This window comes from Sinocyclocheilus anshuiensis, unplaced genomic scaffold, assembly GCF_001515605.1.
Source record: "Sinocyclocheilus anshuiensis isolate Anshui unplaced genomic scaffold, SAMN03320099.WGS_v1.1 scaffold389, whole genome shotgun sequence".
NCBI lineage: Eukaryota > Metazoa > Chordata > Actinopteri > Cypriniformes > Cyprinidae > Sinocyclocheilus > Sinocyclocheilus anshuiensis.
The window spans coordinates 882,729-896,185 of record NW_015536494.1 but is presented as its reverse complement, the minus strand read 5'-3'; the positions used below and the strand labels follow the sequence as shown (position 1 = coordinate 896,185).

The following is a 13,457-nucleotide window of genomic DNA, read 5'->3' as shown; positions in this document are numbered from 1 at the left end:
AACACACAGCGTCACACACGGTGGGCTAGAGTGAGCGGCGGCCGGGCTAGAGTGAGCGGAAGCCGGCAGGCTTGAGTGAGGAATGGCCGGCAGGCTAGAGTGAGCAGAGGCGCGGGGCTTGAGAACGGCGCGGCCGGCGGGCTTGCGGCAACCACCTGTCACCTGATGTGTTTGGGTTCCATGCCACTGTCACCTTTTGGCTTGCTTAGTGTAAAAGACATTTAACTTTCAGTAATTTATCGATACGACCCATATGACACCATTGGATGAGAACAAAACTTGAACTGAATAAAACTGGATGATGGCACTGTTGTTTTCTGTAGCGCTGCTTTACTGCTGAATCACATCTTGCAACATTGACGCTGATCGATTAACTTCACGCTGTTATTGGTCTGAACTAACTTGAGCTCAATAATGAAACTTGTCTTTCAGAGCTTCTTTACAGCAGAATCTGAACTGTCTGAACTGAATTGCTTCTGCGATTTTGTGTTTATCTCTGTGAATCTGCTTTGGCACAGTCTGTTTTGCATAAAGCACTATAGAAATAAAGGTGAATTGACTTTCTAAAAGAGGAAAGTCGTTGGTCAGAAGAGAGAAAGATGTCAAATTTGCTGCTTCTCCCTCAGCCATTATGTCAGAAACTTAATCGTCATATAATAACCAAAGTAATTTTTATGTAATGAAGACAATGTGATGGGTGGGTGAGTGGCTGGTGTTTCTTTTTTTCTCCCTGTAATCTGTCCCATCTCTGTCTCTCAGGACTCCAATGGTCCACCTCGCTCCGATGCTCCTGCCCCTCCAGTCTTCTCTGCCCTGCGGCCCTCCCGTGTGGTTTCCTCCACCTCGGAGGAAGAAGAGGCGCTGACAGAGAAGTTCCTTAAAATCAATTGCAAGTACATCACAGATGGCAAGGTGAGTCAGCGTTCGACTTTTCTAGTGGCAACATCTCCGAAGTTGCACAAAAGTTAACTTAAGGAGGAGTCCTCAGGTTAGTCATTAATAAGAACCCTGCTTTTCCTCCATCCTCTGGAGACTGCAAAACAGCAAGGAGCTCCGAAGTTTTGCTTAAAGTGTGGGAGTTGAGCTGCTGTCTCCAGCACTGATCTGTTCTCTTTAGTGAATACTCTATGCCTGACGAGTGTAATGCTGTTAGTGCAAAAATTATTTTCTCTCACACTGTCAAATCATGCCTGCCCTCAGAGTCACCCCAGCATTTATAGAGTGAATTCACTCTACTGCGTGACCAGTGTCATCTGATTCACGAACAAGTGACTCTTATGAACCTGTTCTTGAAATTAAAGGGGTCATATGATGTTGCTAAAAAGAACATTATTTTGTGTATTTGGTGTAATGAAATGTTTATGCGGTTTAAGGTTCAAAAAACATTATTTTCCAAATACTGTACATTATTGTTTCTCCTCTATGCCCCGCCTTTCTGAAACGCGTCTATTTTTACAAAGCTCATCGGTCTGAAAAGCGAGGTGTGCTCTGATTGGCCAGCTATCCAGTGCGTTGTGATTGGCCGAATACTTCAAGCGTGTGACGGAAATGTTACGCCCCTTACCATATTGTGATGCCCTATCCGGCCGGAGCGACGAGACAAAAACATTAAAACCCATTATAAACGAGGCATTTGTTGCATCCAGTGGGGACATAATTACGGATTGTAATGACATATACTGTCTTTTTACGCATTCGTCCATGGTGAAAGCCGATCCGGCGATCCACAGCGCAAAGTTTATGTATTTCCTCAGCGCCCAGCATGAATCAGCTCTAGGCATGACGAAGCATGATCGTCCTCTTTTGGAAGGCCAAACTAAAAGTTATGCCTTCTTTCTTTGCGTGAACATTTGGGCGGCGTTATGCAAATCTTCCCACATCGTGACGTAGACGTGGGGGCGTGTTAGAACGAGCCGTTTTAGGTAGGCGTGGTTGACTCTTAACTTTTATAAACAATATCTCTTTGGATTTGAGACTTTAGTCTTTGCAACTTTACAGATCTTCTTTATGCACCAAGAGCTTGTATCACTTCAAAGAGAAAGGAAAACTTGAAATCGCATCATATGACCCGTTTAATCATTCAAAAAGAACAATTCAGAGCTGTTTTAATCTGTTTGATGGATCCTTGATGAATGAACTCACTGACTCTGTTATCACAACTTTTAGTGATGAATATATTTATGAAATATTATATTTAATATTGTGTGTGTGTGTAGTTAGTTCTCTGCATAAATCAGAATAAATCAGTAAATCAGCATAAATTTTCTTAATGATCAAAATTGAAATTTTTTAAACATACTTAATAAAAACAGGGAATATGTCATTAATATCAGTAAAATAAATATAGTAGCCAGTTTTGTTTAAATGTAGGGTTGCAAAAATTAGTATATCCTTGATTAAATTCAGCAAACATGTAATATTCTAGTACTTAGTATGTCCTCCATAACTTTAAGTATACTGCTTTGACCCTTCTTGACATTGTGTGTACAAGTTCTGTCCTGTTTAACCCCTTGAGGACGACCTCCATAAGTGCCTTGATCTTTATTGTGGTGCTCAAGAGCCTTAAGGCTGGGTGAAATTCTTGTTCACTGAAGGTTTTTCGCCTTGGGAAAATGTATATATTCATTGTCATGTTGAAAAAATGCCCAACAATGCAGGGAATGAGGAGAAGATAGCATCTTCTGTTTCATGTTTTGTATTAAATCACACAATGGTATGTGAATTCATGACAGCTCAACTCCCTCACACCTTCAGCACTCATACATCCCTATAAAAGAGCTTTACTACCACTGAACTTCACTGTCCCTATGAAAGAGCTTTACTACCACTGAACTTCACTGTGGGAACCAGGCACTTCTTACTGTAGTGTCAAGACACTTGCTTGGCATATCCCTGTTCTTTTCCTAGCAAAAAAATCACTAATCACAAAATAAAAGTGCAGGTCTGATTATTTCAGGGACCTTGTCACAAGTCTATGATGATTTGGTATTCCTCTTGTACCACTGTCCTCTTTTGTGCAAAGAAATAAGTCTTCTGACGATTCTCTCCCTAGTGGTTTCAGTGTTGTCAGTATTATGTCTGAATGATTCAGTGGGGTATGTAGCACTTTTAATTGTCAAGAAATGGCCCCTGTTTAAATGTTTTGGTTCAACATACCTAACTTTTGATCAAAAATTGCCCAGCAATTAGTAACTAATTGCGTAGTATTAGTTCTGGCAGGTAACTTGAGTCAAGCTTGCATCAGCTGACTCTCAACTTGATCCACGTCTACCTATAGGAATACGACGCCTATCACGGCACTCCTATATAAGATCTATTCAGTATTATTCAGCAGCTTTATCGCTTGCTCTGGAGCAAATAACCCTCCTCCATCCCCAACTCAGGACTTGGCTTTCTAATATTCTAATATTGAATCAGACATCTTTTTTCCCCGAATTGGGGATATCTACCAACACGCCACTGTCGCTGGCCCTTCCAGCGCTCTGCTTGAGACTCCTGGACCGCCCCCAACTGTTGGAGCGGGAGTCAGGGCTCTAAGCAGAGAAGGTCAGTCACTACTGTTCCGCAAGACCAACTCAGTGTGACTATTTGGATAACGCTGGGAAGCGTGCCCTAGAAGGGAAGGTGACACTGCGGAGGCCACATCCTGCCTGTAGGAAGTAAAATGTGGCGGTTACACATATGGACTAGCCAATTAGGGTAATAAAACATATGGAAGTCTCTGGGGTGGTTCCAGCGTAGTTCTGCGGGGGAAAGAACACCAGCAGAGATGACAAAGCGGGCTCTGTCGAGGGAAAGACACAGGCTAGCCGTCCTGGGTAGCCTTACCGTGGAAGAATACACATATGGGATTGCCGCAGGGACCACTACATATAGACACCCAGCCTAACACAGGTTCCACAACGCATGCGAGTATAGGCCTGGTGTCAGACGCTCCGCCACGTCTGACTACCGGGGGGTGACAGAGGAACTCACAGGGTTAGCCATTTCTGGGGAACTCTACTGGAGCAATAGACGCACGTATCCGGTCCAGCGGGCGGAAGTGGCGTTGCAAGCCGACACTAGAACGGGCCCTTCACGCTACTGGCCACTAGGGGCGAGTACACGGGAAGATGCCGGCTCTACACGAAGGCTATAGAATCTAGCGAACATGTTAGGTGACGCCCAGCCCGCAGCTCTACAAATATCTGTCAGCGAGGCGCCTTGAGTGTGCTCGCAACCTGAATGGCAGGGCTCGCAAAATTTCAAAATACCTGGTAGCCCTTCGGGCACGTACTCTTCAGATTTTGGTAGCCCAAAAATTAATTTAACTAGCCCAAATAAAAAAAATAGCTTTTTTTTTAAATATAGAAAATCAGATAGGAGTTTAAATGTCAATCAAAAATATTTTCAATACACAAATATCAACAAATATGAAGGAAGGAATTTTATTTCACTATTTACAGGGTATCTGCAGAATTTTTAAAAATACATTTAAGGCAATTTATGACCCATTTTAAGAGCTGCACAAGTAAAATGAACACAGTATGAGTGGAGTTGGACAATGTCTATGGTAACGTATTGAGCCATAAAATTAGGCTATATGATTTACAGTTCAGATACAGGTTTTCACAAAAACAAAAATTTTATACAACAGCATTTCAGCCTTTAGACCATTTTTATGAAAAGCGATAAATCAAGCATATAAATTATTATGCCAATTTAAAACGTATAAATAATTAATAATCACAAAGCAGCTCCGTGCTCATAAACGCTGCTTTATCAGGAATTATAGATAAAATTAAATTAAAATGTCAATGACACGTTTCTGAGGACAGTCGGTTCCTTTCAGATACATTCAAATAAAGACATCCGCGCCGCATTTTGACTTGAAACGTGCACCGCTCATATTTATGCAATGACATCATTGCCTTTTGAAGTTTAATCCAGCTGTATCACGACTCTTGTCTTTCCGTCCCCAACTGTAAGACCTCTTGAAATGATAATTAAGACATTTCTTATACCATTTAACGTATTTAAAATTTGTATGGCCTTAAGATTGATACAAACTCATTTTATGAGTTTTTAAGGACCCGCGGGAGATCTGTATTTAAGATAGCCCGTCGGGCAGAGTGGTGATACATTTTGGTAGCCCGACTGGAAAACACAATAGCCCCGGGACGTCGGGCTAGCGATTTTGCGAGCCCTGACACCTATGGACTAGCCAGTTAGGTTAGTACAACATATGGAAGTCTCTGGGGTGGTTCCAGTCTAGTTCTAGGGGGGAAAGAACACCAGCAGAGATGACAGAGCGGGCTCTGTCAAGGGAAGACACAGGCTAGCCGGACTGGGTAGCCTTACCGTGGAAGAATACACATATGGGATCGCTGCAGGGACCACTACATATGGACACCCAGCCTAACACAGATTCCACAACGCATACGAGTTTAGGCCTGGCGTCAGACGTGGCAGAGCGGGGGGTGACGGAGGAACTCACTGGGTTAGCCATTTCTGGGGAACTCTACTGGAGCAATAGATGCACGTATCCGGCCCAGCGGGCGGGAGTAGCGTTGCAAGCCGACACTAGAACGGGTCCTTCGCGCTACTGGCCACTGAGGGCGAGTACACAGGAAGATAGCGGCTCTACACAAAGTCTATAGAATCTAGCGAACATGTTAGGTGTTGCCCAGCCCGCAGCTCTACAAATATCTGTCAGCGAGGCACCTTGAGCCATCGCCCAGGAGGAAGCAACACTTCTAGTTGAGTGTGCTTGCAACCCGAACGGGCAAGGCACGTCTTGGGATTGGTAAGCCAAGACAATAGCATCCACTATCCAGTGGGCTAACCTCTGTTTGGAGACAGCCTTCCCCTTCTGCTGGCCTCCGTAACAGCCAAAGAGCTGGTCTGAGGTTCTGAAGCTTTGTGTTCTGTCCACGTACAGCCGCAGAGCGCGGACGGGACAGAGAAAAGCTAGGGCTGAGTCTGCCTCCCCCGAGGGCAGTGCTTGCAGGCTCACTACCTAGTCCCTGAAGGGAGTGGTAGGAACCTTGGGAACATATCCAGGCCGGGGTCTCAGGACAACATGAGAGTTGGCCGGCCCGAATTCTAGACACGATTCATTGAACCTGACGACCAGGTCGTGCTTACCAAGAGACTTACCATCAACTGCATCGTGATGTGCGGCAATTGCGGCAACACTGTCAGCACCGTCACACCCGCACCAGACACACAGAGGCTTCTTCCTAAACGAGCAGCTTGTCTTCCATTTTTTACACTCGAAGTAGATTGGTCTCCCAAAGCGATCCCCAATTTGTCGGTCAGTTCCGACATACGTCGCATGTGACCGACTGAAAGGGAACTGAATTTGGTTTTGTCCTGTTTACCTTTGGCTTGCTTAGTTGGGGACACAATCTCTGGCAACATTGTTGACTTGACTGCACAGACACTATTGGAAGAGAACTGAACTGAGCTGGACGATGGCATCACTGAATCAACAATGAACTGACTTTAACTGATAAACTGACTGACTGTCATGTGGCGTCCTTGTGTCATGTGTCACAGGGTGTTGTTAGTGGGGTGTTGCTGGTGACGCCCAACAACATCATGTTTGACCCTCACCGGACAGACCCTCTGGTTCTGGAGAGAGGCTGTGAGGAGTACGGCATCATGTGTCCACTGGATGAGGTTCAGTCTGCAGCCGTTTACAGAGAAATCACCGACAGCAAGATCCGTGACTCCATACCACCGTAAGACCTCTCGCTTCATACTGACACAGCATAGAGTTAGTTGTTTGTCTTTTACTTGGCTAAGACATGTTAGTATTTAAATAATTCTATAAATGCATTTAATAAAATACAGAATCAGATAATTAATCGAAATTGAATATTATTGTGAATCCAATCAAAATGAATCATTCTGAATTTGCAAAAAATTGTTCTTGAACGAATCGGAAACTTATTATTAATTAGGATTCACAACATTCACATGCCAAAATAAGTTGTTGTCCTCGCTCTACTATAAGTGGCGCAAAGGCCAAAAAACTAAATTATAAAAACGACTTGAGCCACCAGACTAGTAGTTACATGTTAAGCGTTACATGTTATTAATTGGATTCATCTTCAGATGTCTTATCTAGATTGAAGATCTCTCATGTGACAAATCAATATTTTGTTTGCGGTGAGCATGTACAATTATTTCAGATATCTACTGTTCAGCTTTATTATACAGGAAATGGATTTTTACTCTAAGGCTAATGAAGCATGAATTCAGCCGCCTACGTCTGAATTACTCACCCATTTCTATTTGTAATAAGAAGTTAATGATTTTAGCAGTGTTTCCACCCCCAGATATTTATATCCTCTGTTAGTTTATGAATGATGATGTGTTTTATTCAGCTCAGAGCTGTGTTGGTTGGTTCATCAGTCAGACGGGGTTCATTGCAGGGTCTCAGTTGTGGATGTGAAGCATAGACGCCTTTGATCGTGCAGATGTACAGACAGAGGGACCTACTTTTCATTTATGCACTTTTATGTTGGCTTGTACTCTTATTAATTGCTCCAAATTGTTTTGATTATGTACTTCTATCCACCTCCCACCTACCATCCAGACAGACACACGTCATTGTGCACTTGTGTTTCAGATGTCTCAAGCTGTGGCTTTACTGCAGTACAGAAGCCACATCTGACATGACATATCACGATAAGAAGTCTGTGCATTTTAGACTTTTTAATATGACACAGAAATATCACAGTGGTGAGAAACAGGGCATAAGAGAATCAAAAGTTGATTCTCGTGCACAGCACGCTATGGTTGTCACATTACCTTAGTCACTGAAGTTTCACAACATCATGTTGTTTGGAAGTGGGTTTGTATAATGTTGTTGTATTAAGTCTTCACAGTTTTTACAGTATCTTTACATTTTAATTAAAAATTTAAAAAAATCATTTAAAAAAGGAAATAAAAATAAGAAACAATAATTCTTAGCATTGTTGTTATTGTTAGTATTACAGAATTCAATAATATTCTAATTATTGAAACCTCTAATTAAAATTATAATAATAATGTGAATAAAAGAAGGAAAAATTATTACTATTTTTACTGAAGCTTCTTAACAAAAACAACAATAATAATAATAATGTGAATAAAAACATATTATTTTTATATTTACAATATTATTTGTCTTTATTTCCTTTTACAGAGCATTGCAATGTGGGCTGATTAAACCCTTAACATTTTTGGAGAAAACTGAATGAAGCTTCTAAATAATAATAAGCCCACAATTAAATAAGTAATGTTTTTTTTACATTATTATTATTATTATTATTGAATTATTATTATTGTTATGAATATAGAATTATTATAATTATATTAATAATTATTTTACCATATTTATTTGTAAGTTTTTCACGTTCTTGCTGCATTGCAGTGTGGACTGATTAAACCCTTACCATTTTTCAGAGAAAACTGAATGCACACATTTTAAGAACACATGTACATTTACTTTCACTTTCACTAATCATTTAGCAGAGTCAAAGTGACTTACAAATGAGGACAATAGAAGCAATTGAACCAACAAAAGAGCTACAATATATAAGTGCTGTGATAAGTCCCGGTTAGTCTAACGCAGTTCACATAGCAAGGCTTTTTTTTATTTTTTATAATAAATAAAAATAATATAAATTAGATAGAAAAGAAAATAGAATAGAGAGAGCTGGTGTTAGAGGGTCAGGTTATTGTTATTTTTATAATAATTAAAAAGTAAACAAAGTAGATAGAATAGACATAGTTTAACATTTAACATTTAAATGGTGCAGTCCTTCTATTGTTTTGTTTATTATTTCATGTTATTTCAGACATAACTAAGTTAAGTGCGGTGCATACAATGGTATCTGTGAATGATTATTTATGCTATTACCATTGAATAATACTATGAGGTTGAACCAAAGCCACATCATAGAGCAGTAAAGACACCTTTAGATATGCAATATTAGTTTTCTAGAAGGTGCATCTCTCATTTTCTCTGTTTGTACAACAGGGATTTTGAAGCCGTGTTCTCTGGAAGCTCTCATCAAACGGATCAGCGTCTGCGGGAGGGTTATGACAGCGCCAGCACTGCCGCCCGCAGCACCGAGGGCTCCATCTCAGAGGACGTCTTCACAGAGTCAGAGCTCTCGCACATCCGGGAGGAGCGGCAGTCCACAGAGGAGCTACAGCAGGAGGACAAGTCATCAGGAGCCTCGTCCCAATCCATGCAGACCCTCCTTCAGGAACCTCAGATGGCTGAGGGCAGCCATACAGAGGAGGAGGAGAAAAAGCCAGAGGAGGGAGAACCAGCCAGCGAAACTGCCCAGCCCAAACAACCCAGCCAGGAACAGCCAAGCACACCCACCAGCAGAGACCACCAGCAACCACCCCACTGCCAGACCGAAGGAGTCGCCCCCTCCTTAGGTTCTCAAAGCTTGGCCCCAGGAGCAGGGGAGGCCTCGGTACAGGAAAGCAGCCCCGATGGGGCTAAACTGACCAGAGATGGTACTCGAGATTCAGAGACGGATGTAGAGGAGCTGAGAAAGATGTGGAAGAGTCACACTATGCAACAAGCCAAGGAACAGCGAGAGAGTGTCCAGCAGGCCCAGAGAGAGAACGACCAACAGTCTAAGAGCAGCCAGACACTGAGCTCTGCTGAGGGTACGACAACATCTTCTCCAATATTTCTGCAATTTGTGCCACTGATAAACTGTAATTAAACAGCTGAAATTGCTGCGCAACAGAGAGACAGAGAGAGAGAGAGAGAGAGAGAGAGAGAGAGAGAGAGAGAGAGAGAGAACTTTATATTGTGTAAAAAGTGAGCTGAAAGGTGCTTTGAAATGAAAAGTGGCTCACCTGTTTTCACCTGAGGGAGCGCAGGGACACTTTACCATGGCTTTTACACGCTGCTTTGATCTGTCGAGGCCGGACTGTGCCAGCAGCCCTTTCTCTGACCGAGAGATAAGCTAAAGCCCATCAAACATGACAACTGCACATACACACGAGATGGTACTCGAGATTCAGAGACGGATGTAGAGGAGCTGAGAAAGATGTGGAAGAGTCACACTATGCAACAAGCCAAGGAACAGCGAGAGAGTGTCCAGCAGGCCCAGAGAGAGAACGACCAACAGTCTAAGAGCAGCCAGACACTGAGCTCTGCTGAGGGTACGACAACATCTTCTCCAATATTTCTGCAATTTGTGCCACTGACCAGTCTGTGATTAACACCTTATAGAGGGGTCATAGGGTTTTTATACATTTATGTGTTATGCTTAATGATTAATTATTAATTTAATGAATAGTTATTTAATATATGAATAGTCATATATATATATATATATATATAATGTAAATACATATTTATTTATTTATTTATATTCTAAACACTTTTTATTTTATAATAAATGTGTAGAATGTGTGTATATGTATATATTATATTATATATATATAAATGATTGTGTGTGTGCATTAAAAGGGAGCGCAGGGACACTTTACCATGGCTTTTACACGCTGCTTTGATCTGTCGAGGCCGGACTGTGCCAGCAGCCCTTTCTCTGACCGAGAGATAAGCTAAAGCCCATCAAACATGACAACTGCACATACACACTAACATTACAACACACATCAGAAACTACAGGCAGTTCTTTCCTTAAAAGTATAGCTGAAAATATATTAACTAGAAATAATGAGATTAATCACAGGATGTTGACATTGAATTGAATCTGTTGACAGAACTAGTATGTATTTTATCAGTCGCCCAAGGCTGTTTATATATTGCCTGAGGTGTCGATTTTGTGTTGATACTGATGTAGCAGAGGTGTAGCCTCAGCAAAAAGCATGCTCTTATGTTAGTTTCTGTCTTGGTTTCCACAAAAAAAAAATCTATACCAAATACACTACAATTACAATATCAAATACACTCAAATATTAGGGGTCAGTTAAAATTTTTTATTAGGGCTGTCAAAATTAACGCGTTAACGCAAACTCATTTTAACGGCACTAATTTTATTAACGCGTGATTAATGCAGCGCACATGTTCTGTTTGACCCGTTGCCTAGCCCGTAGTTGGAGAAATGGAGATCAGTACCGCCGCTCCCTATACGCTGTAGCGAATCAGCTCATAAGGGAAATATGAATAATTAATGACCTAAGCCAACAATAGCCTTTCAAATGACTTAAAATGCATTATATAAAAACAATGAGGCCATAATAATTGGTTAATTAATAATTATATGGTTTCATTGAATAACACTGTTAAAATACATAATGTAATTGTCATGATTCACACAAGGAGCACGGGAACAAAGGAGTGAGGAGACGAGGAGTACTGCAAGTTCCAACAGTCTTTAATGACAACCAAGCTGGGAACACAGGAAACACGGAAAACATGGAGAGATGTTCACAAAATGACATAAAACAGCCAACGCTAGAAACAGGGACACACAGGGCTTAAGAAAGGAGGTAAACGAGATAATAAATCAAACACGGCTGGACACTAATAATTACAAATGAGGACAGGAAGAGGAAGAACCAAATAAGGGCATGGAAACAAATGGGGAGCAAAGCACACACAAAACACGGAACAGAGTCTGACATTATGCCCTCCAGGGCGGATCAGGCAGTCCAGGGTGCCATGGCAGCACAGGGAACTCGGGGCCATGGCGGAGCAGGCAGTTCGGGGCGCCATGGTGGAGCAGGCAGACTAGGAAACCATGGCGGAGCAGGCAGTTCATGAGGCCATGGTGGAGCAGGCAGTCTAGGAAGCCATGGCGGAGCAGACAGTTCATGAGGCCATGGTGGAGCAGGCAGTCTAGGATGCCATGGCGGAGCAGACAGTTCAGGAGGCCATGGCAGAGCAGGGAGTTCGGTGAGCCTGGCCTCGGCACTCGGCACGGCCTCCACGGATGGACCCCTACTACCCCCCAAAAAAAAAATCCTTGGGGAGAATATAGTCTTTAGCGACCCCTTCGTAGGCCTAACTTGGGAACTGTGGCCCTCCCTGGGCTTGACTTGGGGACTGGAGCCCTCCTTGGGCTGGACATGGGGACTGGAGCCTTCCTTGGGCTACACTCGGGGACAGGAGCCCTCACTGGGCTAAACTCGGGGACTGGCACTCTCTCTCTCTCTGGGCTAAACTCGGGGACAGGAGCCCTCTGTGGGCCAAACTCGGGAACAGGAGCCTACTGTGAGCTAAACTCATAGAAAACAGGAGCCCTCACTGGGCTAAACTCGGGGACTGGGACCTCTGTGGGCTAAACTCCGGGGACAGGAGCCCTCTGTGGGCTAAACTCGGGAACAGGAACCCTCACTGGGCAAAACTCGGGGACTGGAGCCCACTCTGGGCTGGATTCGGGGACTTGAGCCCTCCGTGGGCTCAACTCGGGAGCTGGAGCGCACACTGGAGCGAGCTCTGGGGCTAGGATGAGGGCGGAGGACAGTCTTTTTCTCCTCATCCTCCTCCTTTGGTTAGAGGACATCGGCGCGGCCGGCGGGCTTGAGAATGACGCGGCTGGCGGGCTTGATTTTGGAATGGCCGGCAGGCTGGGGAGAGCCGCGGCCGGCGGGCTTGACTGAGGAATGGCCGGCGGGCTGGAGAGAGCCACGGCCGGCGGGTTTGACTGAGGAACGGCCGGCAGCTTTGACTTCGGAGCAGCCGGCGGGCTTGAGAATGCCGCGGCCAGCGGACTTAACTTCGAAGCGGCCGGCGGGCTTGAGGGAGCCGCAGCCGGCGGGCTTGGGGGTGCCGTAGCCGGCGGACTTGGCTTCGGAGCGGCCGGCGGGCTTGACTTTGGAGCGGCCGGGCTTGACAGCGGGCTGGTTCTGGACACTCCCCAGACACCGGATGATCCCTTCCCTCCAGCATAGTCCTTTGGTGTCTGGGAGGTCCACGGGGCGATGGTAGTTGGCCCCAAGCCAGAACAGAGAATTGATGGTGGCGTCATCCAATGCCGCCGCCACGGCGAGCCTGTAGAATTCCCAGGTGTACTCGAAGAAGGGGAGATCTCGGCAGGCTAAGGCGGAGAACTGAGCGGCTATTTCCATCGCCATGGGGAGAAACAAACAGGAAACAAAAAACTTTTCAAAAAATGGAAAACAAACAAGGGGAGAGGGGGCACCGCTTACTGTTCTGAAGTTTCAGAAGACGTAACTCAGGGGAGAAGAATTGTTGAATAAATTGTTATTTTTGTTTTCTTTGCGCTCAAATCAAGTATTCTTGTAGCTTCGCAAAACTGAAGTTGAACCACTGATGTCACATGGACTGTTTTACCGATGTCCTTACAACGTTTCTGGACCTGGGAACATTACAGTTGCGTTGCTGTCTATCCAGGGTCTGAGAGCTCTCACATTTCATCAAAAATATCTTAATTTGTGTTCCGAAGATGACGAAGGTCTTACGGGTTTGGAACGACATGAGTGTGAGTAATTAATGACAGAATTTTCATTTTTGGGTGAAC

At 43.8% G+C, this 13,457-nt stretch overlaps 1 protein-coding gene across 1 annotated transcript in view; it reads left to right on the top strand.

The window, feature by feature from the left end:
- The window catches only part of LOC107686353 (oxidation resistance protein 1), a 103,559-nt gene that overhangs the window by 63,862 nt on the left and 26,240 nt on the right, over positions 1 to 13,457 (top strand). Inside the window, exons 6-8 of the mRNA XM_016483323.1 lie at positions 760 to 912; positions 6,541 to 6,725; positions 9,014 to 9,663. Coding sequence (XP_016338809.1) covers positions 760 to 912; positions 6,541 to 6,725; positions 9,014 to 9,663 — 988 coding nt within the window. The remainder of the gene's footprint in view (positions 1 to 759; positions 913 to 6,540; positions 6,726 to 9,013; positions 9,664 to 13,457) is intronic.